Source organism: Doryrhamphus excisus, linkage group LG5 (assembly GCF_037039965.1).
Source record: "Doryrhamphus excisus strain RoL-2023G ecotype Guam linkage group LG5, RoL_Dexc_Guam_v1.1, whole genome shotgun sequence".
Classification (NCBI taxonomy): domain Eukaryota; kingdom Metazoa; phylum Chordata; class Actinopteri; order Syngnathiformes; family Syngnathidae; genus Doryrhamphus; species Doryrhamphus excisus.
In genome coordinates this window covers 17,817,276-17,834,025 of record NC_136361.1, presented here as the reverse complement: position 1 = coordinate 17,834,025, position 16,750 = coordinate 17,817,276, and the positions used below count along the sequence as shown (strand labels likewise).

The window sequence follows — 16,750 nt, the reverse complement described above, 5'->3', positions numbered from 1 at the left end:
TATGAATGTGAGTGTGAATGGTTGTTTGTCTATATGTGCCCTGTGATTGGCTGGCGAACAGTCAGCTGGGATAAGCTCCAGTACATGCCCTTGACGCTAGTGAGGACGGGAGGTATAGAAAATGGATGAATGGATGGATGGTGTATTGGTACGTTCTTATTAATATCAGGGGCGAATACCCAAAGACAGCTGGGATAGGCTCCAGCATGGACCGCGATCCTCGTGACGATAAGCGGCTTAGAAAATGTATGGATGGATGTTCAAAGTAAACTAAACCATTTACACAATAATTTATTCACTCTTACTTGCTTATTTAAAAGCAAACAGTAGTGCACAAAAAACATCAAATCTCTATGCAAAATACAGATAACAACCTTAACCCGAGTTTTCATTCAAGTCAAATAAAATCTAGTCAAAGTCTAACAAAGTGAAACAGTGACTATGTAATTATTTGAGGAGCTGGTAGAAGAAAAGCACAGTGACAAATAGAAAGCATAGCACCCACCAGTAGTCATCTGCAAAAACGAAAAACAATATGACCATGAATCACGAGACCCGTTGCTAGTTTTATATTTAAAATGCTATCATGTCTGATCGGGGTGTGAAATGAGCCACTTACCTGCTTCCTGGTGTTCGACCAGTACACTAACAAAAAGAGGAGCATCCAGAGCTGGGTGTGACACCTTACAGATGATTTCAGTTCCGTGGGGGACGCTGGAGGGAACGATGAGGCGGGACGAGAGTGTATACGTGCCGTCGCCGTGCTTCCGGTGGCTGGACAGGAAGCCTTGATCGGGGAAGATGGTGGGCTCCTTGTTTGTTGGCGAGCGCGACAACCATTCCATCTGGAAGCAAATGTCAACATGTGAAGTACTGCATGTTGGATGGGTGGTTGTTTGAAGTGTAGTACCTCACCTGAGCATCCAGAGGGAAGTATTTACTACAATGGCACCTTACAGTCTGTGGGGCGTTTGCCTTTAGTACCAACTTTGTCTCTGAGAGAGAAACAATGGGGGGTTCTACAAAAAAAACCAAGATGTTTACATACTATGTAAACATGTGTCTGTCCATTCACATACACATACATTGAAAACATATGCACACAATGGGGGAGGGTCCATTCACATGTAAAAATAATGTAAACATCTTCTTCTTTAATGTGAGTGTGAATGGTTGTTTGTCTATATGTGCCCTGTGATTGGCTGGCGACCAGTCCAGGGTGTACCCCGCCTCTCGCCCGAAGACAGCTGGGATAGGCTCCAGCACCCTCCCGCGACCCTCGTGAGCCTTCTTCTTTATTTACCCCCCCGCACACAAAATGTGAATCTCTGTATGTCCACTCACATACACACACACTCTATATTATGACATTTACCACATAAAATGATGTATGTCCACTCACATACAGTATACAGTAGGGATGTCACAATACACGATAAAATAATCCATGTTATTCATTTAATTTTGACTATGTTATCTTGAATTTCTCCTCATGAGGCAACACTCTTCTGCAGTTCTGTGTGTATGCTAGCGGCCCCGCCTCCACCCACGGAGAAAAGACGCGAGATTAAAACGTGACTTGAAAAAAAATGGAAAAAAAAATGAAAAAAAATCTCATAGCAACGAGGTCGAAAAATAAATAAAACTCATAATCAATCAATATTTTGGGCTGCACGGCGGAGAAAGTGGTTAGCGCGCAGGCCTCACAGCTAGGAGACCCCAGTTCAATTCCACCCTAGGCCATCTCTGTGTGGAGTTTGCATGTTCTCCCTGTGCATGCATGGGTTTTCTCCGGGTACTCCGGTTTCCTCCCACATTCCAAAAACATGCTAGGTTAATTGGCGACTCCAAATAGGGTCGCGGGGGTTGCTGGAGCCTATCCCAGCTGTCTTCGGGCGAGAGGCGGGGTACACCCTGGACTGGTCGCCAGCCAATCACAGGGCACATATAGACAAACAACCATTCACACTCACATTCATACCTATGGACAATTTGGAGTCGCCAATTAACCTAGCATGTTTTTGGAATGTGGGAGGAAACCGGAGTACCCGGAGAAAACCGGAGAGAACAAGCAAATGGCCGAGGGTGGAATTGAACTCGAGTCTCCTAACTGTGAGGCCCGCATGCTAACCACTCGGCTAATTCACATGCACACAATGTAAAGTGAGAGTAGCCTTATAGGTCAAGAAGCTCCAATATGGGTGAAACTTACGAACGACCCGGAGATTAACGACCTGCTGGCCATGGAAAGGACCTAAAGATACAGAGCAGATGTAGGCGCCCTCATCCGTCACCTTTAAATTGTTCAGGGTCACAGATGCGTTTCCTTGACCAACAACCTGGAAAGCATCCACACTGGATTCCTCTCTGTCGTGATGCACTGAGAACAGGGAAATACTGTCAGCAAAACCGATATTAGTCCTACACAAGTACATCCCTGACAGTACAACAACTATCTTGCCACAAATCATCACCTAATTTAACTATACCGCTATTTATCTCTTTTTGGTCAGGATTTTTTTCATTTGTTATTAGGTTTAGGTGTCGACCAACAATGAAAAATTGTTGTCTGTACGCCTTTTAGTGGTGTTTTCATGATTCGGCAAATCTGCTGTATGCCAAACATACAGCAAATAACATTAGGTAGAGAAAGCCTACCTGTTACATTACCGGATGATTAAATATGCTAACATAGTTATACTTAGTTTTACTATTTTGAAGGCATTTTGAATGCACAGAGATAGTGTGATGAGGTCAGTATCTGGTGGTAAAACCAGATTCGGAACGCTGCGGATCACCTCCAATACTAGAGTTAAACTGTACATTTTGGAGTGTCCTTTTATTGTGGCTAACCTAAGGCTCACCTATGCAATAATCATGCTGTCTAATGGATGATGACTAGAGATACGGTAATGGTAATGGTTTTATTTCATTTGAACATGCATCAGATTACAATTGAATGCATCACATAATCAGTTCACAGTTCCACATGTCCAAAAGGAGTAGGAAGAAGCAAAGCTTATTAAATCCTACCCATCCATCTGGTACTTTTACAATCAGTAACTGTTACATTTGTTCACTTCCTGCTTTCCTTATGTATTTTTAATTTTTAATATTTTTTGTCATGTACCGAAGTACGAGGTGATATGAGCATCCAATGACATAATGGGTACCATAGTAAGTGTCAATATAGTGATATATATAGCACATCATGACTGGTTCAAGACTCTTCATCCTTGTATTTAGCAAACATCAACTGCTTGTATTGTTTCTTGAATTGGCTCATCGTTGTGCATTGTTTGAGGGTTTTACTCAATCCATTCCATAGTTTGATTCCACATACTGAAATGCTATGGCTTTTTAACGTAGTCCTAGCATATAAGTGTTTCAAATGTAGTTCTTCCCTGAGATCATACTTATCCTCTCTTGTAGAGAAGGATTGGATGACATTTTTAGCTAATTGGTTATTTTTAGCCTTGGTTATGATATGTCAACAATATTTGAGAGATAGGCCTTTTTTGTATGCAGAGACCTATACAGCTCTGAACTAATCCTTACGTTGACGCCACACTTACCTTCCGTGCTCCCTTCTGGATCATTCAGCTTAGTCTTCATCGTGAGGATTTTCCGACCTTGTCCTCGATGCTGCTGTCGCCACTCAATGTGCACTTCCTCATCAGGCAATGCCTCTACGTACCTAAAACCACAGCCAAGGAGGCAGTTGCCTCTCAGAGGGATAGATGGAGTCTTGACGGTGGAAAACACCAAAAAGGGTACTATGGAGACAGATTAAAAAAATATATGACTTAGGACATCTTTCACACCAGTTCTGTTTGTGTCTCACCATCAGTCAACAGCGTTCCAGCATGGCTCATAGGCAGGTTCAGTGTGCTTTGTATCAGTGTCGATTGGTCCATTACCACGGGTAACGTGTGGAGGATCAACATAGCACTGAAGTCAGCACCTTCCACGTCGATGGACACCATGAAATAACCAGATCCCGATTCCTTCTTTGAACCGTGGGGGGTATAAGACGTTATTTCACACATCACTTCCTGCTCGTTGCAGTCGGCATGGAGTAGCAACTCCACATTGGGAATCTCGAAGGATGACGCTGCAACAAACAGGAAGAACATCAAAAGAGGAGAACAATTTGTTTGGGTATAGAAAAGAAGGCGAGGAAAAGAACCTTTGGTCTCAAACAAAATGAGATCTGGATCCTGCTTGAACGGTGGAACAAACGGGGTGAGTGCTTCCAGCGATTCATCATCGGAAGCAACGGTGACATCTTTCAAGATGAGAGTGGATGGAGTTCTGGCAAAGACAGAACCTCCTTGGACCGAGTCCTCAATGAACTCACAGGACAGAACCACATCAGCAACCCCGGATGCTGTCAATCACAGTTTAAAGAGACAAGGAGAAGCAAGGTTATGATTCTGGAAGTCGCCATTTTGTTTATACTTGCAGGTAATTGTTTGAACACATGAATGAATGGGGGATAATTCTGACGTCAAAAACAGAAGTTTTAATGTCAGATAATGACAAAAAAAGATGTACACATGTCTAAAAATCTGTACTGTACTATACTCTACTACACATATATGCTGCAACTAAATTGCTTACCACGAACACATGTCGTCAGGAGTCCAAACAAAATGATTCCTGTCACCATCGTGGAAGTCTTCATGTTATAGAGAAACAGAACACATTCACTGCTACTTTCACTTTTGATTTCAACAACAAACCACATCAAATTTAAACGGACCGACGGGTACTCACACTATAACGCTCAAAAAAGTCACATTATTTCAGTAAACCAGTAATTACTAACCTTCAGTAACAGGAAAGAACAGTTGAAAATATTGCCATGTTTATAGGGGTCGAGTTGTGGCGCATGCGCAAAGCAAGAGCTGTCAAGCGGGAAAATGAAAGTAAACGTCTCCGTGGCTTTGATGTTGAAATGGAGACAAGCGCCTCCCACTTATAAAGTCCCAGTCTTATAAAGGGTGATTTTTAAGCGGAATTAAGCAGGAGGATAAAAACGTTAACAATTATACAACAGATATTGTATGTATTTTTTTATAGTTTTATGGGTATTTTCAACTATTAATGATTTTTCGTTGACTGTTGATTGACTTGTGTCGAGGTAAAAAAAAGGTGTGCAGTTTATACATTATACCACACGATGGCACTGTTTAACACTGTAATGTTGGTGTCATGCAATACACATCTTGATATTCCAAACACAATGCTAAAAATATTAAAGTAATGTTCAAATTATTAATTAAAAGCTTGTATGCACTTGATCTGGACCAAAATGCATATAAGAGTCCTATCCCATTATTTAATCATTTTGATGTGATTGCAGTACATGTCAAATAAACCACTCCAAAATCTCCTTCATCCCTCTCCCAGGTCCTCATACTTATATTGCAAATGTAAGCATATCCATGATCCTGTGTATAATATTAATAAGATGGATGACAGGAAGGACCACCTTGCCAAGTCAAACAAAAAGCAGCTTCAAGGTCCTGTAACTGCAGAACAAAAGGTCCAATGGACACAATAGGCAATGATGGCAAGAGAGGAAAAGGTGAACAATTAAAAAAAAACATTTTATAGGTGGCAGGGGGGAGTGACAGCAGGAAGGAAATAAGGGAGGGACCAAAAAAAAGAAGACAGTGGTGGTGGGGGGGTCAATGGGGGTTTCCACTGTGTGGGATAAGCAAGGTAAGGTATCACACAGCAGAGATGTGAGGCAAAGGTGCTCTTTGGACGGCAAGTCTTGAAGACCAAAGTTTTGGATATCTGAGTAGCGATGGCCGACGGGAAGTGCACTGCTGAGGATAGGTACTTGAGTAAAGGTGGAAAGTGCTGCGATCGATGCCCCCCAGGTCAGTTGGAGGGTCACACAGTTACTTTACTCTGGTGTTTTGAACCGTGGGTGTCTGTATGCTTTTGTTGGCTCATCAGGAAGCTATGTGCAAGCCGACTGCGACGTTGCCAAGAAGACTCGGTGTGGTGAATGCGGACGTGGACTCTACACGGCCACCAGAAATCACTTAAGTAGCTGCATGGTGTGCAGGCAGTGCAGTGGCAGTAAGTCACTCAACATTTGGCAATAGAAACTGATCCAAAACCTCACATAATAATTATATATTATATATAAATTCATAACAGGCAACAACCAGAAGACACTAAAGCAGTGCACGGCGGACAAGGACACAGTGTGCGGGTGCTTGACAGGTTTCTTGTGTGACCGCGAGCCCTGTGAGCACTGCATTCCTGCCACCTTCTGCCCTCCGGGATCAGGGTTGAAAGTTCAAAGTAATATGGCTACGTGAAAAAACAGAAAATACACATATCTAAAAATGAAAGTGAACAAAAATGTTCTTTGTTGCAGCCACAGAGGTTAATGATGCAATCTGTGCTCCGTGTGAAGAGGGCACCTACAGTAACGTGTCGGATTTCCAATCAGCCTGTCAAATACACACCAGGTTAGACATCTTGGAATTGTTATTATATTGTACAGAATCGGGTGTATTGTAGTTGTGTTTTATTCACAGGTGTGAGGACTTGGGGCGAGAGTTAAAAACCAAAGGAACGTCAACTTCGGATGCCATCTGCGGGGACTTAAAGTCTGGTGGGTTTAAATTCCATCAGCGCAGAGACGATTAAATACAAACGTTTCTCTATAAATGCTCAGCCGGTTCCACATGTTACAGTCATTTTGGGAAGTCTTGTGGGAACTTGTACTGTATGCCTGAAAGGTTTTGGCCAGGAAGGAAGTGTGCTATCCCTGCCTTTGTTCATCAATGAGTGCAAGTCCACATAACTTTGAGTTGTAGGGGGTTGGGCTAACAAATCTTTTTTTTTTTACATACCAGTATTTATGGCTTTTTTTTTACTTCTGTATGTATTCATGAGAGCAATGGTACAAGTAACCATACCTCCATATTTGGGATATGTTTTTAGTATGTGTGCAAAAAAAAAAATATTTTTGCTTTCATCCTGTGGGAGAGGGAGGCTGACGTCATTGCAGATCTTTTTTTCTTTAACAAATTCAGTTTTTTTATTAATCTCTTTTTACATACCAGTATTTCTGACTTTATTTTTACTTCTGTATGTATACATGAGTACAAGTCACCATACCTCAATATTTGGGATATGTTTTTAGTATGTGTGTAAAAAGAGAACAACTATTTTTGCTTTCATCTTATGGGAGAGGGAGGCTGACGTCATTGCAGATCTTTTTTTTTTAACAAATGATGTTTTTTTTTACTAATCTCTTTTTACATACCAGTATTTATGGCTTTTTTTTTTTTTACTTCTGTATGTATTCATGAGAGGTGCAATGGTACAAGTAACCATACCTCCATATTTGGGATATGTTTTTAGTATGTGTGCATAAAGAGAACAACTATTTTTGCTTTCATCCTGTGGGAGAGGGAGGCTGACGTCATTGCAGATCTTTTTTTCTTTAACAAATTCCGTTTTTTATTAATCTCTTTTTACATACCAGTATTTATGACTTTATTTTTACTTCTGTATGTATACATGAGTACAAGTCACCGTACCTCAATATTTGGGATATGTTTTTAGTATGTGTGCAAAAAGAGAACAACTATTTTTGCTTTCATCTTATGGGAGAGGGAGGCTGACGTCATTGCAGATCTTTTTTTTTAACAAATGATGTTTTTTTTACTCATCTCTTTTTACATACCAGTATTTATGGCTTTTTTTTTTTACTTCTGTATGTATTCATGAGAGGTGCAATGGTACAAGTAACCATACCTCCATATTTGGGATATGTTTTTAGTATGTGTGCATAAAGAGAACAACTATTTTTGCTTTCATCCTGTGGGAGAGGGAGGCTGACGTCATTGCAGATCTTTTTTTCTTTAACAAATTCCGTTTTTTATTAATCTCTTTTTACATACCAGTATTTATGACTTTATTTTTACTTCTGTATGTATACATTAGTACAAGTCACCATACCTCAATATTTGGGATATGTTTTTAGTATGTGTGCAAAAAGAGAACAACTATTTTTGCTTTCATCTTATGGGAGAGGGAGGCTGACGTCATTGCAGATCTTTTTTTTTTAACAAATGATGTTTTTTTTTTTTACTCATCTCTTTTTACATACCAGTGTTTATGGCTTTTTTTTACTTCTGTATGTATTCATGAGAGGTGCAATGGTACCATACCTAAGTAAGTAACCATACCTCCATATTTGGGATATGTTTTTAGTATGTGTGCATAAAGAGAAACTTTTTTCTCTTTCACTTTTTTTTTTACAGTTTTTTGCTTTCATCTTTTGGGAGAGGGAGGCTGAAATCATTGCAGTGCCCCAATGATGCAATGCATTACGGGAAAGAGTTGTTTTTTTTTTTAGTTTTAGTATTGGTACGTGTTTGTATATTTCTCAAGTCTTCATTTTGAGTGTTGCCTTGTTGTGTGATGAGTTTAGTATTCTTTGTAAGATGGGAGTACACTAATAGTTCATAATTGGCTCCTGACAAAGAAGAAGGCATTGTTGGCTTAAACAGAAGAATTTACGATATTTAAGGTACAAAGAATGTTATTCATACAACAGTCATCTTTTGTCTTGCATACAGTCAAGGTAGCTTTTAGGATGGAACTGATTATTTATATTTTCATTATTATAGGAAGACTGTTTCAAAATGCAAACTGTTAAATTGGATTGAGCAGAGAATGAGCGGGTGGATGTTAAGAAAAGACACAGAGACTGACTTTATAAATCATAATAAAACTATATTGACAGTGTTTTTACTGTGTGTTCTGCAGGTTGCTTGTGGATATTACCTGCAGGCTTGTGGCTGGGCTTTGTGCTGACCATACTGGCTGTATTAGGACTGATGTGCTGGACTGCTAAACGCAAAGCACACAAAATGGGTGAGTAGAACATTTTTCCTCGGAATGTTTCACATGGGTCTCTAACACATTTGAGTGCTACCTGCAGTACAGTTTCGGGTGCGCTACTTGCAGACATCCTCCCACTGTTTCCTCTGTGGTGGATGTACAGAAGAACATATAGACCAGGGGTGGGCAAACTACGGCCCGGGGGCCACATCCGGCCCGCCAAGTGTTTGAATACGGCCCGCCCAATCTTTCCAAAGTATTTCATTTAAACTCAACATACAACCTGGCATCATGGCCTGAGCCAACCTTTTGATGGTTTTATCAATTTCGTTTTTTGACATGGTCTGTTGTTTACAAAGTGCTCCTGAAAAAAGGGACAATAGCACATAATAATAATAATTATTATTATTAGATTATTATAACTATTATTAGAACTATTATAATTAATATAATTATTATATTAATGCTAATTATTATATTAATTATATATAATAGTATAGTTATATTTGCATATTTTACATAATAATAATATAATAATTATTAATTTAATTTTATTGTAATTATTATAATATTTATAATTTATAATATTATTATTTATAATATTTTTAATATTTAAATATAAATATAAAATAATAAATAATTATAGCAGATTGCATGACAATTTTACAGATACAATAATACCAGGTGGACTGTTACGTGTAAAATATATAGTCTGCCCCCCCCCCCTCGTAAATTTTGTCATATCAATGCGGCCCGCGAGTCAAAAAGTTTGCCCACCCCTGATATAGACAATAAGGTAAAAATAGAATTTCCAATACCAGGCTCATTCATTTAAATAGTAGACTCCAGAGCGGTTGCAATATTTACTTTTGAGTCATATGTTATTTTTCAAGGAATAATTCTCTCTGAATATGCATATTTAATTCCAGCAACATGACAAACTGAAAAAGGACACCACATCCGGCACATATTCAGCTTGATGTAACAAATGTGGCGGCCATGTGACGCACAAATCACATATGAGTAATAACGACTCCTACATGTGTGCCACACTGTGTTGACTGACATTTGTTGTGTAGATGAGATAAGGGTGGAAATTACAGACACAATACATCTTGCTGTGTGTACACGTGTATGTGTTTGTGTGTAGTGACACTTTACCACTCAATTAGCATATGACTTGTGTTCAGTATAGCTATTTACAGTCATTGAACACAACTTCAATGTAAAACTAATTGAGCAAACTCGAATATTTGATACAATGAAAAAGTCATAAATATCATACATTTGATGAGGAAGTTTTTTTTAATTTATTAAAAGGAACCCATTATGCAAATTTGTATTGAGTTGTGGACTCCTATAGAGCAGCTACACACAATAACCAGCGCAGAAAGCTTTCTAGTTCTTCCAGAATTTGCACCTATTCAGCTGTATTTCTTTGGATTTTGTGCTTCCCAAGAATACTGTCTTTATTAATATAGTCCACCCTCAGCCCACCCCCCCAGGCACGCCCACTCTGCTGTGATTGGTCACACTTGTGAGTGCTTAAAAGGACTTCCGGTATGTGCTGCTAGCTAACTTTATATGAGTTGATAAACGGCAATCTTTCTTTTTAAAATGTTCGGAATCCAATCCTGAAGTAGAAACTGGAAAGTTTCTCAATAGAAGAGGTTACTTCAAGACGTATCTCAATGGTAAGTAGCTTTAGCATTTTAGCGTTAGGTAGGTCTAAAGCATCGGTAATGTCTAATGTGTTGTGCGGGACTACCAGTGTTTAAAAAACTCGGGTAGAGCCACTAATTGTGGTGGGAAATGGCTACTCGCAACCCGACTTCCTGTATGCACACTCTATAATGCTACACAAACAAGCGTTTTTGCTCCATGAATTACACAAAATAAACACAGTTGGGACAATGATCAATTGTTACTTACCGCTTGCTCTTCTGACTCTTCTACACGGCCAAGTAAGTTTGGAAAGGTGTCGGGCTTCAGGAAGTTTGTAGGCAAGTCCAGCTTTCCCTCACGAGCCATTGCTAGCAATGTGAACAGAGAAGCAGAGCTTGGGGAAGGACAGAGAGCTTATCTGGCTTACAGACACGCCCATATAAGGAAGTCTGCTCCTCTGTGACATCACAAATGGGCAGTTTTACCACGCCTTCTGAAACCGAGCATTTTGAGACATCCCAAACTTCTTTCAGGGCACACAAACCTCATTATCTGAAACTTTGGGATCGTTTAACACGAGAATACAACATTCTAAGTACATTTATAGGTCGGAAAAGTGGAAAAAGCTTAATAGGTCCCCTTTATTGTAGCGTGTCACCTAAAATGGCAGCGCAAACAGTGAGAGATGCATTTATGTTGAAAGTGTTTTTTTTATGGGAAACTGGAAATAGGTGCATAGATATATCTGCACATATCAGCATATATCTGCACATATCATATATGTCAGCCATGTTTACATTTGGCTTGAATGTTGTCTGTGAATATGTTATTTCCCAGCTACATTGAACTTTCAAAGAGTCCAGTGGGAAAATGTGGTCACGTGCGTGATGATGTCATAAAACACGTATTTACAAATAGCCTTTTATTAAAATACAAAACGATGAAAAAAACTAAAACTCTAATTGCTCTTCTGAGTTTTAACATTCATTTTTGTATTTGGTTTATTTGTTATCATGAAATTTTAGTATCCAAAACATGATTGTTTTGTTTTGTTTGTGTATATGATGTCCTCAGCCAGGTCAAGCATTCCTGTTCATGTGGTAACGACGGCTTCAGCCATCACCGACAGCCTGCTGGAGCCTCCGCTACCAAACCCAGCACTATATGATCTCTGCCAAAAGAGTGATGTGCCATCGGCCTGCCAACTTAGCATATTTAACCCAGGTAATAAACATCACAACACCGTACTCGTCTGATTGGTGCTGATGATCATCTTCTTCAGATGATAGTGCAATCAATCACAGCACAGAAGACAAAATGGACCTTCGCACTACACTTATGACTGACTCCTCGGACCGCTGCAATAGGACTGATGTGTACCACAGGAGCTACTCTGAGCCACAGGAGGACGAGTGGTGTGGAACATGGGTGTAGTTTGTTTGGGAGTATCCATTCTACTGTCATTTGCACATTCATACACAAGACAGATTAAGATGGATTGGAATCTGTGGCACTGCCCCCTGCAGGACAGTTGTGGTACTGACAGTGTCACATTAAGGGTTAACGTTTTTTGTTTTCAGAAACATATCGAATTTGAAATTAACTGTTAATTTTAGTGTATTTATTAATCAAAATGTAATCACTTAATTACACTCATTGGAGACTTATTTAGTTACACTTGTCACTTATCAAATGCAGAGATGATCAAAGTGTAGTACGAGTACTACTGTACCAGTACAAGATACAATGAGCACTATATGCAGGATATGTAAATACAGCTCTTGCATTGGAGTGTGTACCTACGAAATGTCCAGTGTGTGTAATATATAGCAAAATAGTCTTTTTTAGTGTCAGACCGACACCTTTTTTTAATTCAATAATCACAATGATAACTGGAAAATATTTAGCAATATACTCTATATTAATATTTTTAAAATTATATAATATATTATATATATTAAATATAATTATATTATATATAAGGCGGCACGGTGTATAGTGGTTAGCGCGCAGACCTCACAGCTAGGAGACCAGGGTTCAATTCCCACCCTCGGCCATCTCTGTGTGGAGTTTGCATGTTCTCCCCGTGCATGCGTGGGTTTTCTCCGGGTACTCCGGTTTCCTCCCACATTCCAAAAACATGCTAGGTTAATTGGCGACTCCAAATTGTCCATAGGTATGAATGTGAGTGTGAATGGTTGTTTGTCTATATGTGCCCTGTGATTGGCTGGCGACCAGCCCAGGGTGTACCCCGCCTCTTGCCCGAAGACAGCTGGGATAGGCTCCAGCAACCCCGCGACCCTTGTGAGGAAAAAGCGGTAGAAAATGAATGTATATAATATATATAATATAATAAAAAATAAAATAATAATAATAAATTATTATTAAGGAGTCAAATTTTTTTTTAATTCAGTTTTTTACGTTAATTAACCAAATTCTTCCTAAGTTTTGGGATTAGGGTTTGACATTTACACTGTTTATTTTCAACTATACATGCATTTTTTGCTGATAACATGTTCAAATCCAATGATGATCATGCATTGTACAATAAGCATATTCAGCTACATCCACAAGTGTATAGACAGTGACAGATGTTGCACCACTGTCCAAAACCCTTGTGGACCTAATCCTTCCATGGAATGTTTTACACGTACTCTCTCTCTCTCTGTTATTGGTACCATACCACACAAACATTCACCCTCATTCTAACATTTCATAATAGTGATTAAAATCCATGTACCTTGATGATTTTCTATACAGAATAAACGAGGTTAATCACTAAAAAAAAAAAGGGTACTTCAATCGGCCTTCTTGAAGACCTGCTTGGCAACAACGCCTTCAGCTCTCATCTCCTGCAGAGGACAAAGGGAGAGAGAGAAGAAGAAGTGAGGGTGTTTAATTAATAGGGACAATCAATAGAGGAGTGCAGAACATGAAAAAGGGGGGGGTTGCTCAATGATGGGATTGTATCCAAAACATTGTCCCTTCATTATTTGACCGTGTAATCTCTTTCACTTCCTAATTGTACCAACCCCCATATCGTTTTTTCCCCTTTTCTTGAACAAGGCGCTGCTGTGTCCAAACCCCCCCACTGCAAGTAAGGATATTGAAAATCCTCCATAAAGCTACTCAGTGGAACAATGCCTTGTGTTTGACATCTTAAAGACACTTAATCTTTTACAGTTTACACCCAATGTATAGTCATTCATTCATTTTCTACCGCTTACCCTCACAAGGGGTGCTGGAGCCTATCCCAGCTGTCTTCGGGCAAGAGGCGGGGTACACCCTGGACTGGTCGCCAGCCAATCACAGGGCACATATAGACAAACAACCATTCACACTCACATTCATACCTATGGACAATTTGGAGTCGCCAATTAACCTAGCATGTTTTTGGAATGTGGGAGGAAACCGCAGTACCCGGAGAAAACATGGACACTCCACACAGAGATGGCCGAGGGTGGGATTGAACCCTGGTCTCCTAGCTGCTGACAGTTTGTAAAAAGTCCTTTGAGACTCTTTTGTTAGTACTATTGACGTCACTCACTTTTATATTTGTCCTAAATCTGGAGCCAGGAGAAAGACACGATGCGGCCATCCGATATACGGGAGGGAAATTGGAACGGGACTGGAGATTTTGTCCAAAATAGGCGAAATCCGTTATAAAAAATCCGATATATGCAATGAATTTTTATTGGAAATGCATTACAGAAAAATTGGTTCTTTTTTTATCTGTCCGTTGTGAGCGAATTTCCGATATATCCGAGTCCGATATATCCGAGGTTTACTGTATAAATAAACTTGACTTGACTGATTCATGGCTGCACGGCGGACGAGTGGTTAGCGCGCAGACCACACAGCTAGGAGACCTGAGTTCAACCCCCCCCCTCTGCCATCTCTGTGTGGAGTTTGCATGTTCCAGGTACTCCGGTTTCCTTCCACATTCCAAAAACATGCTAGGTTAATTGCCGACTCCAAATTGTCCATAGGTATGAATGTGAGTGTGAATGGTTGTTTGTCTATATGTGCCCTGTGATTGGCTGGCAACCAGTCCAGGGTGTACCCCGCCTCTCGCCAGCTGGGATAGGCTCCAGCACCCCTGCGACCCTCGTGAGGAAAACGCGGTAGAAAATGAACGAATGACTGACGTTCATAGTGGTTACCTTGCAACAATGCCGCATAAAAAGCTAAATGATACCAGCCCTGGAAACCTGGGTCCAGAATCAGAATCAAAGCCATGTACCTTTGAATGCAAACTGTAAGGTAAGCTCTGAGAAGATAAGATAAGATATGCCTTTATTAGCCCCACAAGGGGTAATTCCAGGTTTACAGTAGTGAAAGTACAAGAGTAGATAAAAGGATAAAATATGAAAGGTCACATGATGACAACAAGGAAATGGAAGCTACAACTCACAAACAAAGAACAATGCAGCTGGATGGATTACATTCAATAACTGACATCAACTATACCTTCTAGGCTGGAGCTTATCCCAGCTGACTTTTGGGGGAGAGGCGGGTTACACCCCAGAGTGGTCGCCATCCAATTGCAAGGCAACCATTCACACTCGTATTCATTCATTCATTTTCTACCGCTTTTCCTCACGAGGGTCGTGGGGGGTGCTGGAGCCTATCCCAGCTGTCCTTGGGCGAGAGGCGGGGTACACCCTGGACTGGTCGCCAGCCAATCACAGGGCACATATAGACAAACAACCATTCACACTCGCATTCATACCTATGGACAATTTGGAGTCGCCAATTAACCTAGCATGTTTTTGGAATATGTGGGAGGAAACCAGACTTCCTGATCTCCTGCCCGTGTGGCCAAGATGCTAAGTAACCACTCGTCCACCGTGCGGCACAGTAGAAAGTCATGGTGAGGGGCTGTGCCTGTTTTTACTCACCAAATGCAGCTTGTCACCCTCCAGCCAGTGTGTCCATCCTCGGCCTTCTTTCTCGCCACGCTGTACACAAACCAGCTTCTCCCCTTCCCAGCTCACTGTGGTCTGCGGGGGGGGGTCAGAGGACACAAACATGCTGTGTGTTTGCGTGAACTGGGTGGAATGTTAAGTAGCTCAAGCATTTAAAAATCACATCAGGACCAACTGGCCTTCAAGATTTGGGTATTTATGTGTGCTGTTATTTCATCACACGATGTAATATTCCTACAATTTTGGGTATTATTTGGAGTCATTGTCTTTATATGCTGGTATACTGTCATGCAGTAGAGCAGGGCGAGTGTGAGGCAGGGGGATTGAATTATTTGCTTCTCATGTTTTCATTGGCCGTCTTTCAAACACCAGTTGTCCATTGTGAGCGTATCAGCAGGAGGTGGTTAGAAGACAAAATCCCAGCGGGGGGGGGGGGTCACCATCTGATTTTACCACAGACACATAAACTTACTGACGCCACAACATGAACAGGAAAAGGTTCATACCTGACACGTACGGCCATCGACGGGACCCAGGTCTTCTGTAAACTCTTGTCCTATGATGAAATCCATGTTGAAGTTCTTGAAAGTGGTGATGGTGCGTATCTTCATGGCTCCCGAGGCCGCATCGTGGATGATCTCTTTGGTGGGCTTCAACAGGCATACAATCTTCCTCAGTGCGAAGTTAATGTCTGGAAGAAGGGAGCACACTTGAATGTAAAACAGGACATTTTTCTTCATCATGGGGTCACACAGAGGACAAGCTGATGAGATCACTCCTCTCTTGTGTGTGCAGCTGCAAATGGAGATGTTATTAAAAAAAGACATACTGGTGTAGAACAGCAGGGAGGAATTATTACAAAAAAAAAACATCTTACCTAAAGCAGCAAGGTAGGCGTCCATATTGTCCTGCTCCACCATATGAAAAGTACCAGAGTAGTCAGGTTTGGACATTTTTGCTTGTTCTTAATCTTAGTTTTAAAAGTTTCTTTCCTTCTTTGAGTGTGTAAAAATGTAAAATGTTGTTTCCAGCAAAGCAGTGACTCACAATGAAGCTCTCTCTCACTCACACACACACAAACAGCTTCTCCTTTTCTCCTCATGGAAGGGGCAGGAGGAGGAGGTTTCATTCAGTCTTCTTCCCTATTGCCTTTCACTCAAAGGGGCGTGGCCTTCAAACAAGCAGAAACATGTGGTGTGGAGGGAGGGGCCTACCAGGGGCGCTACCAGGAATTCTGAGCCCCATGAAAAAAAATAAATCACCCCCCCCCC

The 16,750-nt window shown here is 40.7% G+C and overlaps 3 protein-coding genes across 5 annotated transcripts; 1 reads left to right on the top strand and 2 right to left on the bottom strand.

Moving 5' to 3' along the window:
• Positions 1-44: 44 nt before the first annotated feature.
• On the bottom strand, positions 45-4,854 carry tapbpl (TAP binding protein like). Of its 3 annotated transcripts, XM_078790843.1 has the most exons (9): positions 4,780-4,854; positions 4,624-4,681; positions 4,190-4,390; positions 3,845-4,114; positions 3,576-3,776; positions 2,213-2,380; positions 911-1,019; positions 620-845; positions 45-515 (listed from the first exon to the last, which is right to left on the bottom strand). In XM_078790843.1, the coding sequence occupies exons 2-9, from the start codon at positions 4,670-4,672 to the stop codon at positions 420-422; spliced, it is 1,320 nt and encodes a 439-aa protein (XP_078646969.1). In that variant the 5' UTR covers positions 4,673-4,681; positions 4,780-4,854; the 3' UTR covers positions 45-419. The 3 variants fall into 3 exon arrangements, with proteins under 3 accessions (XP_078646969.1, XP_078646968.1, XP_057909967.2); XM_078790842.1 differs by lacking the exon at positions 4,780-4,854 and having other exon boundaries at positions 4,624-4,773; XM_058053984.2 differs by lacking the exon at positions 4,780-4,854 and having other exon boundaries at positions 916-1,019; positions 4,624-4,773.
• A 916-nt stretch (positions 4,855-5,770) lies between these two features.
• LOC131105530 (tumor necrosis factor receptor superfamily member 5) lies at positions 5,771-13,342 on the top strand. Its single transcript, XM_058053716.2, has 8 exons — positions 5,771-5,894; positions 5,974-6,099; positions 6,181-6,327; positions 6,404-6,497; positions 6,567-6,643; positions 8,812-8,919; positions 11,626-11,775; positions 11,834-13,342. Exons 1-8 carry the CDS (start codon positions 5,819-5,821, stop codon positions 11,983-11,985), a joined length of 930 nt encoding a protein of 309 aa, XP_057909699.2. The 5' UTR covers positions 5,771-5,818; the 3' UTR covers positions 11,986-13,342.
• On the bottom strand, positions 13,300-16,605 carry rbp5 (retinol binding protein 1a, cellular). The gene is made up of 4 exons (XM_058053727.2): positions 16,357-16,605; positions 15,986-16,170; positions 15,453-15,554; positions 13,300-13,403 (listed from the first exon to the last, which is right to left on the bottom strand). Exons 1-4 carry the CDS (start codon positions 16,430-16,432, stop codon positions 13,350-13,352), a joined length of 417 nt encoding a protein of 138 aa, XP_057909710.1. The 5' UTR covers positions 16,433-16,605; the 3' UTR covers positions 13,300-13,349.
• Positions 16,606-16,750: the final 145 nt, after the last annotated feature.

Bases quoted from the DNA above. Each gene is read 5' to 3' on its own strand.
- rbp5 (XM_058053727.2), bottom strand. From the start codon at position 16,432: ATGTCCAAACCTGACTACTCTGGTACTTTTCATATGGTGGAGCAGGAC. The intron at 15,555-15,985 runs GTATGAACCTTT...CCCCCCCCGCAG, and splicing joins TCGATGGCCGTACGTGTCAG to ACCACAGTGAGCTGGGAAGG. The intron at 13,404-15,452 runs GTGAGTAAAAAC...TGTCCTCTGCAG, and splicing joins AGGGTGACAAGCTGCATTTG to GAGATGAGAGCTGAAGGCGT.
- tapbpl (XM_078790842.1), bottom strand. From the start codon at position 4,750: ATGTGGTTTGTTGTTGAAATCAAAAGTGAAAGTAGCAGTGAATGTGTT. The intron at 4,115-4,189 runs GTTCTTTTCCTC...TGTTTGTTGCAG, and splicing joins CATTTTGTTTGAGACCAAAG to CGTCATCCTTCGAGATTCCC. The intron at 846-910 runs GTACTACACTTC...ATTTGCTTCCAG, and splicing joins CCTCTGGATGCTCAGGTGAG to ATGGAATGGTTGTCGCGCTC.
- LOC131105530 (XM_058053716.2), top strand. From the start codon at position 5,819: ATGGCCGACGGGAAGTGCACTGCTGAGGATAGGTACTTGAGTAAAGGT. The intron at 6,100-6,180 runs GTAAGTCACTCA...AATTCATAACAG, and splicing joins GTGCAGGCAGTGCAGTGGCA to GCAACAACCAGAAGACACTA. The intron at 6,498-6,566 runs GTTAGACATCTT...TTTTATTCACAG, and splicing joins GCCTGTCAAATACACACCAG to GTGTGAGGACTTGGGGCGAG.